This window comes from Oncorhynchus mykiss, chromosome 5, assembly GCF_057628025.1.
Source record: "Oncorhynchus mykiss isolate SJ-2025 chromosome 5, ASM5762802v1, whole genome shotgun sequence".
Lineage (NCBI taxonomy): Eukaryota > Metazoa > Chordata > Actinopteri > Salmoniformes > Salmonidae > Oncorhynchus > Oncorhynchus mykiss.
In genome coordinates, this window is record NC_143026.1 from 9,300,001 (window position 1) to 9,316,364 (window position 16,364).

A 16,364-nucleotide genomic window follows, 5' to 3' on the forward strand; every position below is an offset into this window, starting at 1 on the left:
TCGGTTAAAGATGCACTATGCAGAAATCGCTCCGCTATTTCCTGGTTCCTAAAATCAAATGTCAGTTTGTGACCAAACAAGCAAGTGTAGTGTAGAGAGAGTCCTTGTACCATCTAAACCACTGTGAAATATCTTTGCCATAACCAATAATATTGTATTTTCTGCTCTTTGAAGCTGGTTTACGTAACCAAAAAGTAAAATACGTGTACAAAAAAAGGTACATATTACGCATATAGAACATATCTACCGCTTCCTAGACTTGCTTTCAATGACGGATCTATGACACACATTTCTATGTGAATTTGGTTGGGTTGCCCAAAAAGTCACATATTACAGCTGTAAGAAAAGCTCTCGTTTGATTTGCCTACGCAGTTCAATGGAAGGGCCCGGGTCGAGATTACGTTTCAAGTTTTTAATGTCACGTGCACAAGTACAGTGAAATGCATTTCTTGCAAGCTGTAAACCCAACAACGCAGTAATCAGTATCAATGTAGTACTAAACATAACACAATGTAGAACAAAAACACCAGAGAAATAGAAATAAAGAAGAACAGGAGAACCTAAGAAGCTATATACAGGGTCAGTAGCATATTAACATGTACAGGGATACTGGAGGGATGGAGGTAGATCTGTAAGGTGACTAGGCATCAGGATATATGATAAACAGATTAGCAGCAGAGTAAATTATGATTTTGTGTGTGTGTGTGTGTGTGTGTGTTAGCTATTTAACAGTCTTATGGCTTGGGGATAGAAGCTGTTCAGGAGCCTGTTGGTGTACCGCATGCCGTGTGGAAGCAGAGAGAGCAGTCTATGGCTTGGGGATAGAAGCTGTTCAGGAGCCTGTTGGTGTGGAAGCAGAGAGAGCAGTCTATGGCTTGGGTGGTTGGAGTCCTTAATGACTTTCCAGGCCTTCCTTTCACACTGCCTGTTATAGTGGTCCAGGATGGCAGGGAGCTCGGCCCAAGTGATCTACTGGGCTGTCCGCACCACCTTCTGTAGCACCATGCAATCGAGAACGGTGCCATTTCCATACCAGGCGGTGATGCAGCCAGTGAAGATGCTCTCAATGGTGCAGCTGTATAACTTTCTGAGGATTTGAGGGCCCAGTCCAAACCTTTTCAACCTCCTGAAGGGGAAGAGGTGCTGTCACGCCTTCTTCACGACTGTGTTAGTGGACCACTTTAAGTCCTCAGTGATTTGGACATCGAGGAACTTGAAGCTCTCTACGCGTTCCACTGCACCCCCGTCGATGTGGATGGAGGCGTGCTCACCTCCCCGTGTCCTGTAGTCCACGATCAGGTCCTTGGGTTTACTGACGTTGAGGAAGAGGTTGTTTACTTGGCACCACACTGCCAGGTCACTGGCCTCCTCCCTGTAGGCTGTCTCATCGTTGCCGGTGACCAGGCCTACCACCGTCATGTCGTCAGCAAACCTGATGATGGTGTTGGAGTCGTGCACGGCCACGCAGTCATGGGCGAACAGGGAGTATAGGAGAGAACTTATAAACACACCCCTGTGCGACCCCCGTGTTGAACGTCAGCGTAGCGGCACGGGAACCTGCAAAATTAAAGCCTTTTGGAGTTGAACAGAGCTCCCATCCCTTTGCAGCAGGGCCCTCACAGCTCAGCTCATCTCATCCCATGCTTAAGTTCAGAAGAGGCTGCTGGGGAGGAGCTATAGGAGGACGGGCTCATTGTAATGGCTGGAATGGAGTCAAGCACATCAAGCACATGGCAACCACATGTTGGACTCCCATTCCGTTTTATGACATTCCATGAACACATCCTACTATAGCTCCTCCAACCAGCCTCCTCTGCCTCAATGACTCTGGGTGATTGCAGACGAGGGAAGCCGTTATGTCGGAAAAAGCATTTGTTCTGATAGTTCCTTTAGCCCTTTAGCCCCCCCCCCCCCCCCCCCCCCAACACACATCCCCTTTCTAATCTGGATCCTGGAGTGGAGGCGTGTAGCGGAGGCCCCCTCTATTCTGTCATGTTGATACAGTACATTTGTTCCACATAAGAACTGATTCCTGGCCAGATTGGCTGAGATGTTCAGAATGTGTTAAGACTAAGGCTGCAAGAACTGGTCCTAGATCTGTTATGAAGGATGGGAAGTAACTGGAGCACAGCCATTCTACAGCCCTCCACCCAAAACCATACTCCAAAATTCATAATCAAAATCATCCCACCGCCCTATGTTATTAGGATAATTACTGACCACCAGACGAACTTTGTAATAGCGCCCCCGAATGGCTGTACAAACGTCACACGCTATATAGCCCTCCCAAACCAATGTGTGTAAACCCTGGATTGCCGATGGCATGTATTGGCAAATGTGAGGCTTTGAAGCTACCGACAGCCATATTGGCACAAACATCAAACACTACATAGCCCTCCCAAACTCAGAGATCTCTATCTTCCATGTGCAGCCTAATTATGTTGTTTAAGAGCGGTGGGGGTTTGACGTGCATTGAGGGCGTCCCCCAGTCAACTGCGTGCATAAATCAGGGGGGGGGGGGGGTCTGTTTAATACCAGCAGAGGGAAAGTGTAATGCTGCACCATAGAGGCTTTGTGTTGGCCATCGGGCCAGGGTCTTGGGACACGGTAGTAGTTTTCAGACGAGCGGGTCTACTCTTCACATTCGGAACAATTCATTAAATTAAAAACAAATTAAAACTTTCGAGAGAAATCAAAGCTCCCGAATCTCAGTGTTTCCCTCTCCTTTGACAGATGCAAAGGAACATTTTGGTTTGTATTAGTAAGGTACATTGGTTGTCAGATCAGGTTAAGTCCTCAAACAGTGCTTGTTTGAATTTGCCCAAGTCATACCCAGCCAGTTTCTTTTCACAGTGAATTTGGGTAGTTGAAAGGAGATGCGATATCAGCGATATCAGGCGATAGAAGGGAAATACAGCCGTGAGGTTCATAGGTGGGGACATGGGGTGGGATTCCATGCTTTGGGACGGCCATTGTGTGTTTTGGAAGCATCAACACCACCGCTGTGGCATGATCCAACACCACACATACCCAGCCATTTCTAAGACTGAGGTTCCGTTGGTCCGCCAGGGTGGCAGCAATGGGCTTTAGGAGGAAGCTGCTTTTCATTACGTCTATCTCTCGGGGAGAAGTAAATCACTCCAGCCTTGATATTTGATACAACCGTGTCGCCACAAGAACCCCGCCACTGAACACAAAGTAGTTTGGCTTTTGACCAGGACAGACGATGGACTCTAGAGGATTTTAGTGGAGCAGGCCCAGTTACAAGCGCATGCGGGTTGCAGCAGCTGGAGATATATTACCCGAGCCCGAGGATGGGAAAGAAAGCAACGAGTTATCGATACAAATGTACTTTAACAGTTCTTCGGCCGTGTCTCCTGCAATGAAATGTATTCGCCTCTTCTTGCCTAAAGACAGCATGTTACGCGTTTATCCCAAACTAAAAACCCTCATTTGTCATTTTCACCTCTGGCGCTGCAATGCCCCTGTCAGCACTCAACACGTTGTTTACTGTCCTCCAATCACCACTGCACACAAACAGTCAAACCCATTTGGCTCTGTCTGCCAGCTACAGAGCTGCAGCCTCCACTTCCTCTGGGCTGTCAGAAGAAAACAGGGGGGGGGGGGGCGTGTTCCAAATGGAGGGATGCATTCCAAATGGAGGGATGCATTCCAAATGACACCCTATTCCTTACATAGTGAAAATAAGTGCACTACATAGAGAATAGGATGCCGTTTGGACTAGGAACCTTTAATTAAACCCTAAATGGTGACATCATTGCTCTGCGCTATGCTGAGTACTCTGCTGCATGCAGTGGGGTTAGGCACACTCCTCAGCGCCATTTTTCCATTGCATAAGCTCTCTCTGAGGCGCACCACAAGTACTCCAGGCAGATGTTGTAGTGTGTGGAGCCAGGGGATGGGATGTACAAGTTGTATTGAATTTGTGTATGTGTGTCACTATTCAACCAAGCATTCTCTGGCTCTTCCTAGTAAACTGTAATCAGTAAAGGGATAAGTTGAGGGAAGAGGACATTATGTTGCTCCTCTAATGAACTACAATTAGCAAATCAAATCAAAATGTATTGGTCACATACACATGGTTAGCAGATGTTATTGCGAGTGTAGCGAAATGCTTGTGCTTCTAGTTCTGACAGTGCAGCAATATCTAACATGTAATCTAACAATTCCACAACAACTACCTAATACACACAAATCTAAGTAAATTAATGAAATGGAATAAGAATATATACATATAAATATATGGATGAGCGATGACAGAGCGGCATAGGCAAGATGCAATAGGTGGTATAAAATACAGTATATACATATGAGATGAGTAATGCAAGATATGTGAACATTATTAAAGTGGCATTATTAAAGTGACTAGTGATCCAGTTATTAAAGTGGCCAATGATTTCAAGTCTGTATGTAGGCAGCAGCCTCTCTGTATTAGTGATGGCTGTTTAACAGTCTGATGGCCTTGAGATACAGTGCCTTGCGAAAGTATTCGGCCCCTTTGAACTTTGCGACCTTTTGCCACATTTCAGGCTTCAAACAAAGATATAAAACATATTTTTTTTTGTGAAGAATCAACAACAAGTGGGACACAATCATGAAGTGGAACGGCATTTATTGGATATTTCTAACTTTTTAACAAATCAAAAACGGAAAAATTGGGCGTGCAAAATTATTCAGCCCCCTTAAGTTAATATTTTGTAGCGCCACCTTTTGCTGCGATTACAGCTGTAAGTCGCTTGGGGTATGTCTCTATCAGTTTTGCACATCGAGAGACTGACATTTTTTCCCATTCCTCCTTGCAAAACAGCTCAAGCTCAGTGAGGTTGGATGGAGAGCATTTGTGAACAGCAGTTTTCAGTTCTTTCCACAGATTCTCGATTGGATTCAGGTCTGGACTTTGACTTGGCCATTCTAACACCTGGATATGTTTATTTTTGAACCATTCCATTGTAGATTTTGCTTTATGTTTTGGATCATTGTCTTGTTGGAAGACAAATCTCCATCCCAGTCTCAGGTCTTTTGCAGACTCCATCAGGTTTTCTTCCAGAATGGTCCTGTATTTGGCTCCATCCATCTTCCCATCAATTTTAACCATCTTCCCTGTCCCTGCTGAAGAAAAGCAGGCCCAAACCATGATGCTGCCACCACCATGTTTGACAGTGGGGATGGTGTGTTCAGCTGTGTTGCTTTTACGCCAAACATAACGTTTTGCATTGTTGCCAAAAAGTTCAATTTTGGTTTCATCTGACCAGAGCACCTTCTTCCACATGTTTGGTGTGTCTCCCAGGTGGCTTGTGGCAAACTGTAAACAACACTTTTTATGGATATCTTTAAGAAATGGCTTTCTTCTTGCCACTCTTCCATAAAGGCCAGATTTGTGCAATATACGACTGATTGTTGTCCTATGGACAGAGTCTCCCACCTCAGCTGTAGATCTCTGCAGTTCATGGGCCTCTTGGCTGCATCTCTGATCAGTCTACTCCTTGTATGAGCTGAAAGTTTAGAGGGACGGCCAGGTCTTGGTAGATTTGCAGTGGTCTGATACTCCTTCCATTTCAATATTATCGCTTGCACAGTGCTCCTTGGGATGTTTAAAGCTTGGGAAATCTTTTTGTATCCAAATCCGGCTTTAAACTTCTTCACAACAGTATCTCGGACCTGCCTGGTGTGTTCCTTGTTCTTCATGATGCTCTCTGCGCTTTTAACGGACCTCTGAGACTATCACAGTGCAGGTGCATTTATACGGAGACTTGATTACACACAGGTGGATTGTATTTATCATCATTAGTCATTTAGGTCAACATTGGATCATTCAGAGATCCTCACTGAACTTCTGGAGAGAGTTTGCTGCACTGAAAGTAAAGGGGCTGAATAATTTTGCACGCCCAATTTTTCAGTTTTTGATTTGTTAAAAAAGTTTGAAATATCCAATAAATGTCGTTCCACTTCATGATTGTGTCCCACTTGTTGTTGATTCTTCACAAAAAAATACAGTTTTATATCTTTATGTTTGAAGCCTGAAATGTGGCAAAAGGTCGCAAAGTTCAAAGGGGCCGAATACTTTCGCATGGCACTGTAGAAGCTGTTTTTCAGTCTCTCGGTCCCAGCTTTGATGCACCTGTACTGACCTCGCCTTCTGGATGATAGCGGGGTGAACAGGCAGTGGCTCGGGTGGTTGTTGTCCTTGATGATCTTTTTGGCCTTCCTGTGACATCAGGTGCTGTAAGTGTCCTGGAGGGCAGGTAGTTTGCCCCCGGTGATGCGTTACCATTTCAGTTTGTCTGTGATGTGTACGCTGAGGAACTTAAAACGTTCCACCTTCTCCACTGCTGTCCTGTCGATGTGGATAGGGGGGTGCTCCCTATATTAAAGGGGTAAGTTGAGGGAAGAGGACATTATGTTTTCATCCTGATATTTTTGATAATAGACTAACATTTTGTGTTATGGGTAACATATGGGAAAAGTGGGTCTAACAGTAATGGTATTATTATTCATAATACAAAATAAAACAAAATAAATAAATAAATAATGGTATTACTATATTACCTAACGGCATTATGGGGGAATAATTGTCCAAAACTCAACATATTGAGATCAATTTGGAGAAGATATAACGTAAAATGTTTTCTAGATTATAGTAGCGTTAATAGGTTGGAAAACTTTCCAGACCACTTTTGAACTTGGGTTATTGCTTGTACAATTTAATTGGTTAATGATATAAGTTGATAGTGAAGATGATGATAGTCATCACTTCCTGATTTAAATCCCATTATTTGCCATGCGTGAAGACATTACACATCAAATGCCTATAGGCATAATGCACTGAATATTGTAACTACTTGAGATTAATCCCACACCATTGGTTTCACCCTCGACCCTTTGTTGCCGTTTAAATGGATAAATCCCATCACCAGCCTTTTGAACCGATGCCTTGAGGACGAGTATCCAAGATATCTACCGACTCCAAAACTGTTTAAGTGTATTTGTTCGAATCAACAGTTGTGCAGGCGCCAACAACCTTTTGGCCTGGAGGAAAGGAAAAACACCAAAGTGATTTGAGGTTATTTGAGGATGTTTGAGGTTATTTTCCAATTGGAATATAGCTGGAGTGGAGCTTTGCCTTGCACTCTCCTTGGCCTGCTAACATTGTCCATTACTTTCCATCGAGGCTGTTGGAGGCTAGCGTGGCTAGTTGTGGCTTGGCAACCTGATGTTATGGCATTACAAAATATACAACTTGAAGGCATACCCAAGTGGTGGGCTCTATGAAGGTCATATGTTATTTTCTCTAAGTGTGTGTGTGTGTGTGTGTATATATGGATTTCACTACTGTAGAACAGTAGATTAGGTTAGTGGTTACAGTGTACTCACGGTAGGTCCTGTAGGATTCAGTGACAGCATGTATGTAACAACTGATCTACTGTGTTAACCACCAAAGTACTTGATTGCTTATGTGGTCATAGGCATTTACCAAACCTACATGAGCAGGCATGCCACCTCACCGAGGTTTGGGCCAAGACAACAGGATTTATCATAGGACAGATGGCACACAGGCAAATCATCAGATACAAGGATAGGAAAGCAGGAAGTCATCAACTGTTAAATCAGAGATGGTTCAGTAATTATCAGAGAATAAGGCACTATCTTTAGAGTTGTGTGTGTGTGTGTGTGTGTGTGTGTGTGTGTGTGACCATAGAGATAGACAGTCTGATGAGAGATTGAGACATGATTGCCTGTCAGAACCTGGCCAACATTCTCTCTCAACTCCCCTCTCTCTCCCTATCTCATCCCCTCCCCCCCTCCAATACCCCTTTCTCCATCCCTACATAATGTGTACTGTTGGGCTTACTGGAGGACTGGAGTTGGGAAACACTGCCCTACATAATGTGTACTGTTGGGGTTACTGGAGGACTGGGAAACACTGCCCTACATAATGTGTACTGTAGGGGTTACTGGAGGACTGGGAAACACTGCCCTACATAATGTGTACTGTTGGGGTTACTGGAGGACTGGGAAACACTGCCCTACATAATGTGTACTGTTGGGGTTACTGGAGGATTGGAGTTGGGAAACACTGCCCTACATAATGTGTACTGTTGGGGTTACTGGAGGACTGGAGTTGGGAAACACTACCCTACATAATGTGTACTGTAGGGGTTACTGGAGGACTGGGAAACACTGCCCTACATAATGTGTACTGTTGGGGTTACTGGAGGACTGGGAAACACTGCCCTACATAATGTGTACTGTTGGGGTTACTGGAGGATTGGAGTTGGGAAACACTGCCCTACATAATGTGTACTGTTGGGGTTACTGGAGGACTGGAGTTGGGAAACACTGCCCTACATAATGTGTACTGTTGGGGTTACTGGAGGACTAGAGTTGGGAAACACTGCCCTACATAATGTGTACTGTTGGGGTTACTGGAGGACTGGGAAACACTGCCCTACATAATGTGTACTGTAGGGGTTACTGGAGGACTGGGAAACACTGCCCTACATAATGTGTACTGTTGGGGTTACTGGAGGACTGGGAAACACTGCCCTACATAATGTGTACTGTAGGGGTTACTGGAGGACTGGGAAACACTGCCCTACATAATGCATTGCCTTTGACCAGAAGCCTATGGGCAAGGAATAAATTATATAGGGAATAGGATACAGTATGTGAACAGAAATGGTTTTGACTCAAATGTCCAATGTGATGATTGATGTTATATACCTTGCAGAGTTGAAATGGAATGAACCCCATATCTGTGAAAGCAGTTGGCTAAATCACATGCAGGTCTGGGGCTAGGCATCTGTAACCTTGGTACACAGAGTTCAGTACTTAGATATTCTATTGGCTATTTCTATGGTTCAGTGGTCTACCGGTCTTGACCAGAGTGTTGACCCTGGACAATGTTTGTTAACATTGGTTACATGGCGACAGGGCAGGATCACATGACTGTGCAGTGTGGGCTCGGTCTGGGTCTCTTATCCAATGGCATTGGTTATTTGTAGTGAGTCACGCTGGTCAGAATGCAGAGAAACTGAAGGGTTTTTCTCTCTCTCCCTTTCTCTTTATTATCTCTTTCTCTTTATTCTCTCTTTCTCTTTATTCTCTCTCTTTATTCTTTCTCTTTATTCTTTCGCTTTCTCTCTCTCCCTTTCTCTTTATTCTCTCTCTTTCTACCTCTCTCCCTTTCTCTTTATTCTCTCTCTTTATTCTTTCTCTTTCTCTCTCTCCCTTTCTCTTTATTCTCTCTTTCTCTTTATTCTCTCTCTTTATTCTTTCTCTTTATTCTTTCTCTTTCTCTCTCTCCCTTTCTCTTTATTCTCTCTCTTTCTACCTCTCTCCCTTTCTTTATTCTTTTTATTCTTTCTCTCTTTCTCTTTATTCTCTCTTTCTCTGTCTCCCTTTCTCTTTCTCTCTCTCCCTTTCTCTTTATTCTCTCTTTCTCTTTATTCTCTCTCTTTATTCTTTCTCTTTATTCTTTCTCTTTCTCTCTCTCCCTTTCTCTTTATTCTTTCTCTTTCTCTCTCTCCCTTTCTCTTTATTCTCTCTTTCTCTCTCTCCCTTTCTCTTTATTCTCTCTCTTTATTCTTTCTCTTTATTCTTTCTCTTTCTCTCTCTCCCTTTCTCTTTATTCTCTTTTTCTCTCTCTCCCTTTCTCTTTATTCTCTCTCTTTATTCTTTCTCTTTATTCTCTCTTTCTCTCTCTCCCTTTCTCTTTATTCTCTCTTTATTCTTTCTCTTTATTCTCTCTTTCTCTCTCTCCCTTTCTCTTTATTCTCTCTCTTTATTCTTTCTCTTTATTCTCTCTTTCTCTCTCTCCCTTTCTCTTTATTCTCTCTCTTTATTCTTTCTCTTTATTCTCTCTTTCTCTCTCTCCCTTTCTCTTTATTCTCTCTCTTTATTCTTTCTCTTTATTCTCTCTTTCTCTCTCTCCCTTTCTCTTTATTCTCTCTCTTTATTCTTTCTCTTTATTCTCTCTTTCTCTCTCTCCCTTTCTCTTTATTCTCTCTCTTTATTCTTTCTCTTTATTCTCTCTTTCTCTCTCTCCCTTTCTCTTTATTCTCTCTCTTTATTCTTTCTCTTTATTCTCTCTTTCTCTCTCTCCCTTTCTCTTTATTCTCTCTCTTTATTCTTTCTCTTTATTCTCTCTTTCTCTCTCTCCCTTTCTCTTTATTCTCTCTCTTTATTCTTTCTCTTTATTCTCTCTTTCTCTCTCTCCCTTTCTCTTTATTCTCTCTCTTTATTCTTTCTCTTTATTCTCTCTTTCTCTCTCTCCCTTTCTCTTTATTCTCTCTCTTTATTCTTTCTCTTTATTCTCTCTTTCTCTCTCTCCCTTTCTCTTTATTCTCTCTCTTTATTCTTTCTCTTTATTCTCTCTTTCTCTCTCTCCCGTTCTCTTTATTCTCTCTCTTTATTCTTTCTCTTTATTCTCTCTTTCTCTCTCTCCCTTTCTCTTTATTCTCTCTCTTTATTCTTTCTCTTTATTCTCTCTTTCTCTCTCTCCCTTTCTCTTTATTCTCTCTCTTTATTCTTTCTCTTTATTCTCTCTTTCCCTCTCTCCCTTTCTCTTTATTCTCTCTCTTTATTCTTTCTCTTTATTCTCTCTTTCTCTCTCTCCCTTTCTCTTTATTCTCTCTCTTTATTCTTTCTCTTTATTCTCTCTTTCTCTCTCTCCCTTTCTCTTTATTCTCTCTCTTTATTCTTTCTCTTTATTCTCTCTTTCTCTCTCTCCCTTTCTCTTTATTCTCTCTCTTTATTCTTTCTCTTTATTCTCTCTTTCTCTCTCTCCCTTTCTCTTTATTCTCTCTTTATTCTTTCTCTTTATTCTCTCTTTCTCTCTCTCCCTTTCTCTTTATTCTCTCTCTTTATTCTTTCTCTTTATTCTCTCTTTCTCTCTCTCCCTTTCTCTTTATTCTCTCTCTTTATTCTTTCTCTTTATTCTCTCTTTCTCTCTCTCCCTTTCTCTTTATTCTCTCTCTTTATTCTTTCTCTTTATTCTCTCTTTCTCTCTCTCCCTTTCTCTTTATTCTCTCTCTTTATTCTTTCTCTTTATTCTCTCTTTCTCTCTCTCCCTTTCTCTTTATTCTCTCTCTTTATTCTTTCTCTTTATTCTCTCTTTCTCTCTCTCCCTTTCTCTTTATTCTCTCTCTTTATTCTTTCTCTTTATTCTCTCTTTCTCTCTCTCCCTTTCTCTTTATTCTCTCTCTTTATTCTTTCTCTTTATTCTCTCTTTCTCTCTCTCCCTTTCTCTTTATTCTCTCTCTTTATTCTTTCTCTTTATTCTCTCTTTCTCTCTCTCCCTTTCTCTTTATTCTCTCTCTTTATTCTTTCTCTTTATTCTCTCTTTCTCTCTCTCCCTTTCTCTTTATTCTCTCTCTTTATTCTTTCTCTTTATTCTCTCTTTCTCTCTCTCCCTTTCTCTTTATTCTCTCTTTCTCTCTCTCCCTTTCTCTTTATTCTCTCTTTCTCTCTCTCCCTTTCTCTTTATTCTCTCTCTTTATTCTTTCTCTTTATTCTCTCTTTCTCTCTCTCCCTTTCTCTTTATTCTCTCTCTTTATTCTTTCTCTTTATTCTCTCTTTCTCTCTCTCCCTTTCTCTTTATTCTCTCTCTTTATTCTTTCTCTTTATTCTCTCTTTCTCTCTCTCCCTTTCTCTTTATTCTCTCTCTTTATTCTTTCTCTTTATTCTCTCTTTCTCTCTCTCCCTTTCTCTTTATTCTCTCTCTTTATTCTTTCTCTTTATTCTCTCTTTCTCTCTCTCCCTTTCTCTTTATTCTCTCTTTCTCTCTCTCCCTTTCTCTTTATTCTCTCTCTTTATTCTTTCTCTTTATTCTCTCTTTCTCTCTCTCCCTTTCTCTTTATTCTCTCTTTCTCTCTCTCCCTTTCTCTTTATTCTCTCTTTCTCTCTCTCCCTTTCTCTTTATTCTCTCTCTTTATTCTTTCTCTTTATTCTCTCTTTCTCTCTCTCCCTTTCTCTTTATTCTCTCTCTTTATTCTTTCTCTTTATTCTCTCTTTCTCTCTCTCCCTTTCTCTTTATTCTCTCTCTTTATTCTTTCTCTTTATTCTCTCTTTCTCTCTCTCCCTTTCTCTTTATTCTCTCTCTTTATTCTTTCTCTTTATTCTCTCTTTCTCTCTCTCCCTTTCTCTTTATTCTCTCTCTTTATTCTTTCTCTTTATTCTCTCTTTCTCTCTCTCCCTTTCTCTTTATTCTCTCTCTTTATTCTTTCTCTTTATTCTCTCTTTCTCTCTCTCCCTTTCTCTTTATTCTCTCTTTCTCTCTCTTTATTCTCTCTCTTTATTCTTTCTCTTTATTCTCTCTTTCTCTCTCTCCCTTTCTCTTTATTCTCTCTCTTTATTCTTTCTCTTTATTCTCCCTTTCTCTTTATTCTCTCTCTTTATTCTTTCTCTTTATTCTCTCTTTCTCTCTCTCCCTTTCTCTTTATTCTCTCTCTTTATTCTTTCTCTTTATTCTCTCTTTCTCTCTCTCCCTTTCTCTTTATTCTCTCTCTTTATTCTTTCTCTTTATTCTTTCTCTTTATTCTCTCTTTCTCTCTCTCCCTTTCTCTTTATTCTCTCTTTCTCTCTCTCCCTTTCTCTTTATTCTCTCTCTTTATTCTTTCTCTTTATTCTCTCTTTCTCTCTCTCCCTTTCTCTTTATTCTCTCTCTTTATTCTTTCTCTTTATTCTCTCTTTCTCTCTCTCCCTTTCTCTTTATTCTCTCTCTTTATTCTTTCTCTTTATTCTCTCTTTCTCTCTCTCCCTTTCTCTTTATTCTCTCTCTTTATTCTTTCTCTTTATTCTCTCTTTCTCTCTCTCCCTTTCTCTTTATTCTCTCTCTTTATTCTTTCTCTTTATTCTCTCTTTCTCTCTCTCCCTTTCTCTTTATTATCTCTCTTTATTCTCCTTCTCTTTATTCTCTCTTTCTCTCTCTCCCTTTCTCTTTATTCTCTCTCTTTATTCTCCTTCTCTTTATTCTCTCTTCTCTCTCTCCCTTTCTCTTTATTATCTCTTTCTCTTTTCTCCCTCTTTATTCTCTCATTCTCCCTCTTACTCTCACTCTTTCTCTCACTCTTTCTCCTGCTTTCTCTCATGCTCACTCTGTCCTTTCCTTCCTCCCAGGCCCTCTATTTCAAGAGAGTTCATTGGCTGCGGTATTCCTCACCTCATCTCCTCTCACCTCATCTCCTCTCACCTCGTTGTGAGCAGCAGAGGGGAAAAGAGGTCTCCCTCCTTCCCTCTCCCACCCTACTCCTTCAGTCACTGTCGCGAGGAAGTGACATGTTTGTTTTGTTGAAGAGTCCGTGTTACGTAAACTAGATGTGGCGACCACCACAAGGTTGCGTGTAGGGATGGGCATAAGTAATGGAGTACTCTAATGGACGTCAACTCCTGACTGGCGTAGCGGTCGGTCTAAGGCACTGCATCTCAGTGCAAGAGGCGTCACTACCGTCCCTGGTCCGAATCCAGGTTGAATCGCATCCGGCTGTGATTGGGAATCCCATAGGGTGGCGCACAATGGGCCCAGCGTCGTCTGGGGTAGGTTGTCAATGTAAATAAGAATTTGTTCTCAACTGACTTGCCTTTTTTTAAATAAAACGTCATCTTTTAATCAGAGATCCATTTTATACTGTACCACTTTGTGGTAGGATATGCTTTGTGAACCGCCCGAACGGGCAAGTGATATTTTGTCTTGAAGACCACATTCATTTACTCTAGTGTTCCAGTTGTACATCTGTGTTTGTAGGGTACAACAAAAAAGAAACCAACCCAAAGCATCACACTGTTCTTCTCCCTAAATTCCCTTTCCCCTCCGTCTCATTCACTGAATTGTGTTCCGGCCACTTCCTCCACACACACACGTCAGACTGGATGCTCCCGTTAGGCCTACAGAGATAAACACCTATAAAAACATACCTAACTCATGAGATACACAAGCTACATTCCTTGTCAAATGACAACTGTTTTATCACAAATGCAAAATGAGCTGGTTGATTGAAGTAGGAAAATATGTTTTCAAATAATTGCGTCCCGTCTATTTTCCGCTTGAACAACTTTGCAAACTCCTAGTGCCATTTAGAATTGGTTAGCCTAGGCTATAACTCCCCTAAACATAGACACGTTCCACACTGAAAATATGAAAAAACATTTAATTTGATAAAGACGGAGCGTATTTTCATCAGAATTATGAAGCGTATGCCTACTCACCAAATAGATGTTTTGGCTGTAATTCATCACCATGCAATGCTCCGTGTGGAATTGTTCATCCATTTTGAAAATCCCAAAGAACAGGCAGAATGAACTAAATCGAACATCAGTATATTGAAAAGGAGACTGATTTTGGTTTGTAACCCAGATTTGTTTTTCAAATGATCTCTCTTTGAGAATAACTGTTCATGGCACGAGATGCCCTTCACTTTGCCTCTTTTTTTTTAAATAATTTGTAAAATGTTATATTACCTCATGATTTATTCTTTTAAAAAAAAAAATGTTTTACTATAAAATAGGTGTCTTGACTGTAATAAGGGCTCGGAAAATAGGAGCGTCTTGTCTGCTAAATTAACAAAACAAGGCTATGCCTTTGCTTCTACAAGCCGTTACTGTTGAGGTTATACTGCTGAGGTTATACTGCTGAGGTTATACTGCTGAGGTTATACTGCTGAGGTTATACTGCTGAGGTTATACTGCTGAGGTTATACTGCTGAGGTTATACTGCTGAGGTTATACTGCTGAGGTTATACTGCTGAGGTTACCGCTGAGGTAACTACCTTTTTGAAAATTGTGTTCCAAGATAGAACCAGTTCATATTACGGTTTCAATAAATCCATCTTAAATGATGCTTGCTTTTTTATTGACTGTAATATATATGCGGCAATTTAGCAATTAGGATTTGTTATCTGTAATGGTTATGATAAATTAGACACGGTTGCCATAAAGATATATTTTTCTCAGTGCGCGCCTTGTGTTCTAAAAATAGGCATCTGGGGGGAAGGAGGGATGAAGAGAGAATGAGAAAGAAAGAGGGATGCAGGAAGTACTCAACCTCCATTGCACAGGAAGTGGGAGGAGGTGGGGGAGCACGATTGTTTGGCTCTAACTCTCCTCTCTTCCAGACAGGAAACAGTTGATGTGTCCCAAATGGCACCCTATTCCCTACATAGTGCACTACTTTTGACCCGGGCCCATAGATCTCTGATCAAAAGTAGTGCACTATGTAGGGAAATAGGTTGCCATTTGGGACACACACTTGGATGAAAAGAAAGGGATCAGTCCCTCACTCATTAACACTAGCGTGTTCCTTATTGTAGCCGTTGAGATCATGTGTCCACCTAATAAGTGATATCAGTAGAAGGGAATGGGTAATTCTTTCCCATTGATTCAACATAGTGCTGTATGTTGCCTCATTTCTATCATAGGCCTCTGTACCTTTTTCACACTAGTGAGCCAAGCCATGCCGAGCTATACTGTACTGGCCTGGTTAGTTACACATCCACCATAGCTACTGGAACTATATTAGAAACGGCAAAGTGAATACAAAACATCCAAGCCAGCAGAGTGCTGTTCGAGTCGGCACAACAGTGTGAGAAGGGCAGAAAAACTTTGCCAAAGACCAACCAGGACAAGAGAACGTAGAGGTCTTCACCCCAACATTCCATCCTTCATTGATATTTATCCTAGCCCTCTAACCCCTAACCTTCAACCTAACCCGCGACCTCTCTCCTAGGTTACTTCCTGGAGTTCCAGGAGCCGGTGAACAATATCACCATCGTGCAGGGCCAGGCGGCCACGCTGCACTGCAAGGTGACGGGAAATCCACGGCCCACCATCCGCTGGCTGAAGAATGACGCGCCAGTGGTCCAGGAGCAAGGACGCATCTCCATCCGCAAAACCGATGCGGGCTCCAAGCTGCGCATCACGGACCTGGACACCACGGACACAGGCTACTACCAGTGCGTGGCCTCCAACCCGGTCAAGGTGATCTCTGGCACTGGCGTGCTCTACGTGAAGCTGGGTAAGGAGAGGTTGGGCTTGTGGGCTTTGTGTCACCTTCTTTCTCTTTCACTTTTTCTTTTGCCCCAGTGTCTGTCTTTCTTTCCCTCTCATACTTTAACAGAAAGAGCGAGAGGGCAGGGCGAAAAAGGAGAGCGATACAGAGATGGTTGTTAAAACCTACCGTGGGATACATGGTTTCAGAAACCACTCACTTACTCAATAAATAAACCCAGCATTCATAGCTACTCATGGACAAGGCAAACTGCACATTTTTGGTAATTGGACTTTCTGTTCACTTTCTGTTCACACAATCGATTAATTCACCAAAGTAGTGATTATAGCCCTATTCCTGTTCT

The 16,364-nt window shown here is 41.8% G+C and overlaps 1 protein-coding gene across 3 annotated transcripts in view; it reads left to right on the forward strand.

The window, feature by feature from the left end:
- The window catches only part of ror2 (receptor tyrosine kinase-like orphan receptor 2), a 126,339-nt gene that overhangs the window by 80,959 nt on the left and 29,016 nt on the right, over positions 1-16,364 (forward strand). For 2 of the 3 annotated variants that reach the window (XM_036976705.2, XM_036976706.2), the window contains exon 3: positions 15,740-16,027. In XM_036976705.2, the coding sequence (XP_036832600.1) occupies positions 15,740-16,027 (288 nt within the window). Of the gene's footprint in view, positions 1-12,923; positions 13,555-15,739; positions 16,028-16,364 lie in introns of those variants that run through there. The other variant, XM_090233651.1, reaches the window with a different exon arrangement.